We start from the raw sequence: 9,240 nt of genomic DNA, 5'->3' as shown, positions 1-9,240 counted from the left end.
CAGTGAGAAGTGGCGCTTGTTACAGTGAGGAGTGGCGCTTGTTACAGTGAGAAGTGGGGCTTGTTACAGTGAGGAATGGCGCTTGTTACAGTGAGGAGTGGCGCTTGTTACAGTGAGAAGTGGTGCTTGTTACAGTGAGAAGTGGTGCTTGTTACAGTGAGGAATGGTGCTTGTTACAGTGAGGAATGGTGCTTGTTACAGTGAGGAATGGTGCTTGTTACAGTGAGGAATGGTGCTTGTTACAGTGAGGAATGGTGCTTGTTACAGTGAGGAGTGGCGCTTGTTACAGTGAGGAGTGGCGCTTGTTACAGTGAGGAGTGGCGCTTGTTACAGTGAGGAATGGTGCTTTACAGTGAGAGTGACGCTTGTTACAGTGCACAGTGAGAGTGGCGCTTGTTACAGTGAGAAGTGGTGCTTGTTACAGTGAGGAGTGGCGCTTGTTAGAGTGAGGAATGGCGCTTGTTACAGTGAGGAATGGTGCTTGTTACAGTGAGGAGTGGCGCTTGTTACAGTGAGGAATGGCGCTTGTTACAGTGAGGAATGGCGCTTGTTACAGTGAGGAATGGCGCTTGTTACAGTGAGGAGTGGCGCTTGTTACAGTGAGGAATGGCGCTTGTTACAGTGAGGAGTGGCGCTTGTTACAGTGAGGAGGAACGCCTGGTAGTGTGGAGTAACAGATAGTGAGAACACTTAAGCCACGTCATCCTCCTCCGAGTGTGATTACTAAGATCAAGCGGTGGAGTCTTGGGCTCAACTCTCACGTTTTGGATCACGTGAAGGTTAGCCCCTCAGCCCCTTAGCTTATTTCACCTTAGGATTAACCAGTCTAGTGTTAACGTTAGGGTTTTTAATCGTCAGGTGAAATAAGTTGGGTGGCTAATCTTCACGCGATCCATAAATTGTTTTTAGGAACTGCCAGTGACCGTGAAGAGGTGCTCCGGGAACCTGTAAACACTGGCCTTCGGTATCTCAAAAAGGCGTATTGTAGAGCCTTGTTTTTATGAATTTTTATAAACATGTTTTTTTTTTCATAACACATAATTATGTTCTCTTGTATTGTATATGACCAGACTTCTAATTGATTGAAACAACTTAATCTCGACAGCTATGACGTGATTAGTGAGCGCTTCACAGCCACACAAACGCTCCAGCTTGGAAAAAGTGTAGAAAGTTGGTAGTGCCTCCCCCTGCACGACCCTCTCCACTACTGCCGTCGGGGATAGTGAAGTGATCTTTTCGTTGGCTAGCTCAACGCATATAATCGACTGACCCCTGTCACTTTTTTGCTGGAACAAGAGAAAGGGTCAACTGTTGTGACGTCACTTGAGCTGTGTGGCCTGATTGGCTGGCGGTGTGAGGGGGCGTGGCCCACCCGATACCTCAATAGTCAGTCACCTCCCCCTCAGTTGAAGTGGAGGAGTGTTAGAGGAAGGTGGTCATTAATTGTGCTCTTCCTGACGTCCTGACTTGGACGACTGGACCACTTGCTTGGGATAACTTCAGTGCTTACGCGTGTTCTCACAAGAGCAAAGTGTGAAGGCATTCCAAAAACGAACAACAGCCAAGATGACGGATTTAGAAGTGAGCGAGGTACGAGGGTGGTACAGGAACAAGACTGTATTTATAACTGGAGGCACAGGATTTGTAGGAAAGGCACTTGTTGAAAAAATACTTCGAACCTGTCCTGTTAGGAGGATCTACCTACTGATGCGCCCCAAGAGAGGCGTCGACATACACCAGCGCCTCGACGACATGTTCAATTATAAGGTAAGTTAAACTAACTCTTTGCAAGTAAAGTATGGCACGTGAAGACGATTAACAATATATCCTGACCATCCCGAAACTCGCCGAATTTTAGCAAGTGCTGCAGGCGTAAGGTAAAATTGGAGGCCAGGGTTATGGGGGTTAAACAGATCCACACCTTAGTTAGGGGGCTGTGTTCCTGTGGCAGGCTCTTACAAGGGTTTTACACAAGTCGCCAGAACGGTCCTGAAAAGCGGCGGAAGACTCTCACCGCTGAAAGTGGTAGCGTGGTGCAGGTGGTGAGCGGCTGACCTAGTAACGCAACAGCTCGGGGTATGATGGTCTAGCTAGGCTGTCTGCACATCGCAACCATAATTTAGGCTTTACCTTCTACCAAAGGTAAAGCGGAGTTATTACGTTACTTTGCCCTGCCTACTGTTTATGGATTCATTTCTGCATCGGTGTTAAACGGTACAGGATCAATCACTTGGACTGCATGTTAGTTATATCAAACAGAGGCGATGTAGACTGCACAGCCTTCTCGCCGTGTGCATGTGATCGCTCGATTTACTTTTACAGGGGGTGAGTGCATGTGTTGAATCTTACCTATATATGACTTCCAACCATCGTATCAAACAGTATATATATATGTTACGGTTTCCTGTGTAAGTTGAGATAGAGAAGGTAAGACGTCCATTTAGTTATATTCCTACACATTTTTCGCGAAAGTATCTTATCAAAGTTACCTGTATGTACACCCATACTGAATTATTAATTTTTTTTAGAACTTGCATCCGCTTTGGAATATATGGATGGATTTAGCTTGGTGGATACGTGGTTATGTTTTGGATGCGTATAATGTGCACGGATGTAACAAGTGAGATAGAGGTGTCGACTACGACCGTCTGGCTGATGCGAGAACATCACCCGTGAGATGCAACCCTAAACACGATGCTGCTGCAGGTGAAAGTGATGACCAGACAGGAATAAAAAGTGTTGGGACGTGGTTGGTTCCTTTCGTTTTTTTTTTTAATGCTAAACATCTACTTCTTAACAATCTTTAAGAACGCCGTAGTGAAATAGAAGTCGATACGCGTAATCGAGGAATCATTGCCAAAATATTACAGGATAAACTCTCCAAACATAAACTAATTGAAAAAATAGACTAAGGTCGTTAGGTTGTTCGTATCTTTATTTGGGTCATTTTCCAGGATCGTGCGTAACATAAATATGTGGTAGTTATGTTTACAAAAGTGTATTTTCAGTGATAAATTTATATACTTTGAAATTAAGAGTACCAGCCAATTAGTTATGGGAATCAGAAGACGGCTTCAGCGGCGTCTAGGCTTTAAAAACTATGATCATTAAACACGTATTTTAAGTTATTATTTACGCTTAACACCAAGACTTTCAAGACAGACTCAAGCTGGTTTGTATGGTGTTTATCGAACTACTGTACTGTAAAATTTAAAGTTATTAAAAACCTTCACTTTACAATACTCGCCATTAAATACAATAATAAGGTAACGATATATTGCCAGACAACATGAGCTTAAAATAACTTAACGGGGGTATTGTAGCGCCATTTAGGTTGGCTTAATGGAGCTTGTCAGTCGCTCTTAAAATGGTGCGCCACAAAAACTACATTGGAGACCCAGCTACGCTTTTGTTTATTTTGGTGAAACTCCCGTAGGTTGATAATTACGTTACGTCTTACCTACTTTAGAATGTCGTCCGCGTTATCCCTCCTGGCTGGTGATGGCTATACTTGACCAGTTTACCTCGTTTGTAGGATTGTTTTTTGTTTTTTTAATTAAACCTGCCATTACTCTTCGTTTCTTCAGGAGGATGCAGTCACGGTTATGGTGGGGTTTGAATCCTAGTCTGAGGGTTCCCATGCATGCTCAGCTCGACCTGTAAGTCCAAATAGGTTCCTAATTCGGCAAAATTACATTTGCTTTTTTTTCGTAATTTTCAGTAATTTGTTTTGGGTAAGTTTGTTTTTGGAGCTCTTGTGTAATTTTACGATATAAACTAGGAAATACAAAACAAATGACATTACATGCAAACATTACATGCACTTGGGAGCTGCTTGTCTGTCATACTTAACATTTTAACGACAGGCTTTCTTGGTTGTGTTTTTGTCTTGGGGCAGGTTTAAGTTGCTCTTTTACGAAGACATTTAACTACTTCAACTTGACACAGACGAACTGGAACGGTGAGAACAAACTCAAGTGTTGACATTTACACCGGATGAACTCTGTCTCCTCCCCTCCCCCTCCCGACAGTTTACACTCGACAAGATACTTTGGCCCATACCTCTGTAACATTTCTAGTCTATGTAACACGCACAGTTAACTTAAAAAACTTTATACAACACGTGAAAAATAATGCAACGTACACGACCACACACTAGGGTACTGTACAACGAAGGTGAGATCTATACATTGGCAACCTTGGACACACTAAGTCGACAGATGTAGACATAACTTATAAACAACAGAAAAACACCCGTTATCACAATGAGAGTTTAAGAGTAGAAGTAGTGTATTAATGCAAGCTAACAACTTATATTCAGACACTTTCAGACCCATTATATAAAAACGCTGTCTCGGTAGCAACACCTAAAATACTGTACACTCGGTGGGCCTGGCAGACAGCTCACCTCCAGCATCTGCCATCACACACCCCCTTGAATCCACCCTTACTTACACAGCCCCATCGTTACTTAGTTCTTTTACGCATCATAGCCAGAAATTTAAGGTTCCAAGTAGTACAAATGAAAAGAACTGGGAGTTATTTAGGGGTGTGTATGTTATCCGCGCATCTGGCAACAGTGTAAGGTGCATATCGTAGTGAGGAAGCTGGCATAAACTCTCGCTCAAGCCCAGATGTTGTAATGTGGCAACTTTCCTTACCTTATTAGTTATTATGCCCTAGTTTATTCACTCATGTGCGTGTGCTTGTCGCCCTGTATTAACGTAACTTCTTCCGTGAGATATCAGATTTTTTTTAGATGAGAATGTTAAAATATTTCCTGCTTTACGAGTTATTATTATTACCAAAGAGGTTGTGACAGTCAGCGTTTATTGCCAAGTGTTGAGTCAGGCAGTATTTTCATCATAGTCACCAGTAGTTGAGGAGAAGAAGTATATGTAAGTGAATGCAAAACCCGAGTTATTCTCAGCGCAACCCACACCTATCATATCGCGTGTTATGATGGTGCCGGCAGCGCGTTGTGAACCTCTCCATCGTGAAATGGCATCTCGCATCACTCATTTAAGTCAGGAACTGAGAATGACGTAGCAGAATGTTAGTTTAGGGAACACTTCCTTGTTACACGACTGCTGAGCTAAGTCAAGGCAAACCGCCAAACTCTTACCTGACTGCTTAACATGACCTGACCTATTCACTCGAGCTGATTTGCCGTCCAAGTCTGATTACACGTTTATATCCCCACTGGTTAACTGGTGTCTAGGGACGCTTGATTCAGACGCCCGCACAGATGGTTGTTTTCTCATTAAAGCAGACTTTACATGGTCGTATTTATCTGACTTCGTTCATCTCGACTCCAGGTTGTTAAATACTTCTCGTCTGATACATGTTAATAACCACACAAACTACTTGGCTCTTTTGTGAAGTTTATCTTTGTTTAACGAGGTTACGTTGATTAACGATCTTGTTTACCTGCTTTCATCCTCCGCAATTTTTATAATTAAATTTATTATATTGTGGTATGTAGTTTTTGTCTCGTAGCTCGTGTCAGTTAGTGTAGGAATATAAATGGTGTATAAACAAGTGTTACATAAGGATAAAGCCAGGGTCAACGTCTTCCAGTTGCAGGGTCACTAGCCAATAGGGGGAGGGGTGGGGATTGCTCCGGTAGAGATGAAACACCTGACCTGAGTTGAATACTCGAGGAACTTGTGTATGAAATTAAGGTAGGGCAGAGCATACCACAGCACGGAGGGGATGCTCAGAGTCCACGTGCCTCGGGCAGAGAATTAGTTTGCATATTGTTTGTGTCATGGTGGGCGTTTGCCGTCTTAGGGAGGGATACGACACAGTTCATGATATTTTGCAGGTTGTCATTCTTCTAGTTAACTTTATAAATGTAAATATAACGTTTATCTGTTTTGATTTTACAAAAAGATGGTAGAGAGGCAGCGTTATGGGGTGGGATAGTCTACTCCCGTCTCGTTGCCAAGTCACCGGTTTGTCTTCCCCCTATCCTAGCAACTGGGTGGTCCCCTTCACGATCCTAGCCATCCCTCACCCCCGTCCTTATCGTCCACACCACCATTCTCTCCCTTGCGAACTGATTATTCCCCGTCACTGAACTCGAGTGGGAAGTGGTTTCTGTCTCCTGCATAACTTAATGAGGGGAGTTGTTATATAAGACGCCAGTGTGTAGTCCTCCTCATTATACGTTATCCCTCCGTCTCCCAGCGTGGCCAGAGGCTAGTCCTTTATCCAGTTCCCAGTAGGGATGACTGAAGCGTACAGTAACCTCGCCGCCACCGGGGTTATTACTAGTACCTTTCCCGCCGCGGTCCCTCCCCATTTCTCTACCTTAGCAACTCGGCGGTTGGTTGTCCCAGTCTCTCCAGAACTTCTGATTATTTTACCCTTTTCTCTATCCTCTTTACTCACGTTTGTCTTTTCTACTATTCCCCCATTCACGGCCGCCTTCCCCTAGCTACCCACCTCTATGCTCGTCTCTCCCTGTACCCCAGTGAACAGGCCATCCTGGAGGTGGGACGTGGCCCCCTGCACCAAGGTGAAGCAACAGGTGGTCGTGTTTAAGGTTCCCTGCACCTGTCTGGTTCACGGTCACTGAACTTGGTAGCCCATTATTATTCCCTATTTGTCTTAAGTGACCGGAGTACTCAAGGGTTACGGTCATGTTTACTTTACGTAATTTTATCCGATCCAGGAGGTCAGATGGCTGTGGTCACCTGTTTTGACATTTGGTGTTTCTTGTCTGTAGAGGAAATACTGAGAAGGTATTCCCTGTTTTTCTTTTATGTATGACTGGTACTTGATAATCCCCTCCCCCAAGTTGAGTTTCCGTAATACTCTTGTTTAAAAAAATCACTATTGTCTGTTATTGGTAGAGCTTACCCGACCACCGTGGCCGCATCGTTATGAATTTCGTTTCTGATGACAAGATACAAATCTTTCGTGGATTCGCTGTTTTATGGGTTCATCATTATTTCAGATTTGTTTTGGGCAGATTTGTGTCATTTTCTTTTGTATTCTGAGTTTCTATTCCCTTGTACGCTTATTAATTACTGAGCCTAATGGATTCATTTCGTAGATTTTCAGAACCGTCGATTCGGATTCGTCGAGGTTCAAATTTCCACTCTGCGGATCGAATATATCTCTACGATGCTTCATTATCTCTTATTGTGAACCCGGATCGTGTATGCTGTTACAACTTATTATCCCGTATATTATGACAATCAATGTTTGTTTGACACAACTTTGTCGATATAGGAAATTCCTGTGGGGTTTTTCTAATAGGTAATGGTCCTACAAGTTATATTGGCTTCTGAGTCACTTTGTTGGTGTCTATTGTTTGGGGCAGGATATTACTCCTCCTCACCTGATCCTCTCACTCGTCTCTCATAAACCCTCCATTCCTATACATTCTCCACCTCACCTTGTCTCTGTTATCTACCATCTACCAGGCCCACCAGCATTCCCTCCCTCCTTCCCCCTCCTCTCTCGTCTGTCTACCAGATCCGTCCCCTCTCAGTACCCTCCCACACCCACCAAACCTCCCTTCCTCCTATCCATTGCCTCTCCTCTAGCTCCCCCCTCCTTTTCCTGGTATCCTCTATTCTCTCCCATCTTCCTACCCCTGTCATACTCCTACCTACCCCCCCTTTCCTCCCTTCTCTCCTTCCCAGCTCCTCTCTCACCTCCAGTGCTCTCGCTTACCTTCCTACCCCCTCTCACTACCTATGCTCTTCCTTCACCTTCCCACCCCCCCCTACCTAGCCCCTCCTCTGGCTGGCTGGATGTGTGTGTGTGTTAACTATGCAAACAGCGCCACCACAGTGTCTGGATGAGGCTGCTGAAGCTTCATTAATCTTCTCGCTCAAGAATTTGCCGCCCCGGACCAACAATATGTCCCTACCTAGTCCTTACTCTCCCTCTGTCCTTGTGGGAGAATTGATGTCTTAAATAGGGTCCTGTATGGGGGGTTGTGTGTGTCCTATGGGAGGTTTTGGTGTCCTGTGGGAGTCCTAGGGGAAGTTTTCTGTCGTCTTTGGGGTCTGGTGTATCCTCTTTTGAAGTCCTGTATATCCTAGGGGAGGAATATTGGTGTCATGGGGAGGTTATTTGCCGCTGTTCTAGGGTAAGAAGGCGGCGTTATGGGCAAGGCTCGTGTGTAGGGAACGATAAGGACCTACCGGGGAGGGGGGGACAGTGCCGGCGGGCGGTGATTGGTGGGAAAGATTGGGTGAATAGATTGGGGTACATGAAGCTAGATGGATGGATATAGATTGGTAGATAAGTAGATATATATATACTATAGATAGATAGATGGATAGTTAAAGATTGAATTAAAATCTTCATAAACGTTAATAAAAGTGAGAAGAGGAAAGAAGAAAGGAGAAGACAAACAGGGTGTTGAAGGTTTGATCTGAAGTGAGAGTTTAATAGATCAGGAAATGGCGGAGGAGAAAAAACTTGAAATGCAAAGGTGTTCATTGTGGGTGTATGTGTAGGTATGTGCGTGTGTGTATAGGTATGTCTGTATATACTGTAGGCGTATGGGTTTGTGTATACAGGTGTGTGTGTGTGTGTGTATAAGGTCGTTCCCTTGACAATGAATCGACCTGGTGACCTTAAAAGCTTTCACTTGGTACTCACACTGTATAACGAACTGAGGCTATGTACACGCACTTTTGGTATGGTACGAATAGTGCGTGATTTGATCCTCTAGAGTACATAATACAGTATACCTTTAAACTATCTTGAACCGCACTTTACGCCTTTCTTAATGAGAGAGAGAGCGAGCGTGTGTGACTCTGAGAACACACTCTAAAGGCATGTAATTTGTCAGATATAACCTGTATGGTATGGATTGAAGTTACACACAGACTTCTCTAGCACTCTGTCTGTCTGTGCCGCCAACAATTTCACTGTCACCACTACCGCAACCTGTCTTAACCAGTCCTCAACCCCACCACAACTGCTACTACATCACCACCACCACCCTTCTCAACCAGTCTCCCACCTCTACCACCATATGTCATAACCCATAACCAGTCTCCCTACCATCACCACCTTAACCACCACTTTTATCACCATCCGTCTCTGCCACTACCACCATCGCTAGCTATAACCCCCCCGCCCCTCAACCAGTCCCTCCACCTGTACTGCCCATACTACTAACACACCCTCACCCCACCCCCTCGCCCCAGTCCCTCACCACTAAGACTGCTACCATTTTTTCCCTCAACTAGCCCACCACTGCATCTA

General features: G+C 44.5%; 1 protein-coding gene across 2 annotated transcripts in view; it reads left to right on the top strand.

Moving 5' to 3' along the window:
* The first annotated feature begins 1,143 nt into the window (after positions 1-1,143).
* Positions 1,144-9,240, top strand: part of LOC121867898 (putative fatty acyl-CoA reductase CG5065) — an 83,375-nt gene continuing 75,278 nt past the window's right edge. The window contains exon 1 of one of the 2 annotated variants that reach the window (XM_042368023.1): positions 1,144-1,767. In XM_042368023.1, coding sequence (XP_042223957.1) covers positions 1,567-1,767 — 201 coding nt within the window. In that variant the 5' untranslated portion in view covers positions 1,144-1,566. The remainder of the gene's footprint in view (positions 1,768-9,240) is intronic. The other variant, XM_042368024.1, reaches the window with a different exon arrangement.

This window comes from Homarus americanus, unplaced genomic scaffold, assembly GCF_018991925.1.
Source record: "Homarus americanus isolate GMGI-L3 unplaced genomic scaffold, GMGI_Hamer_2.0 scaffold37032, whole genome shotgun sequence".
NCBI classification, from domain to species: domain Eukaryota; kingdom Metazoa; phylum Arthropoda; class Malacostraca; order Decapoda; family Nephropidae; genus Homarus; species Homarus americanus.
Note: the sequence above shows the minus strand (reverse complement) of the source record. Positions and strands in the feature narration are given on the sequence as shown.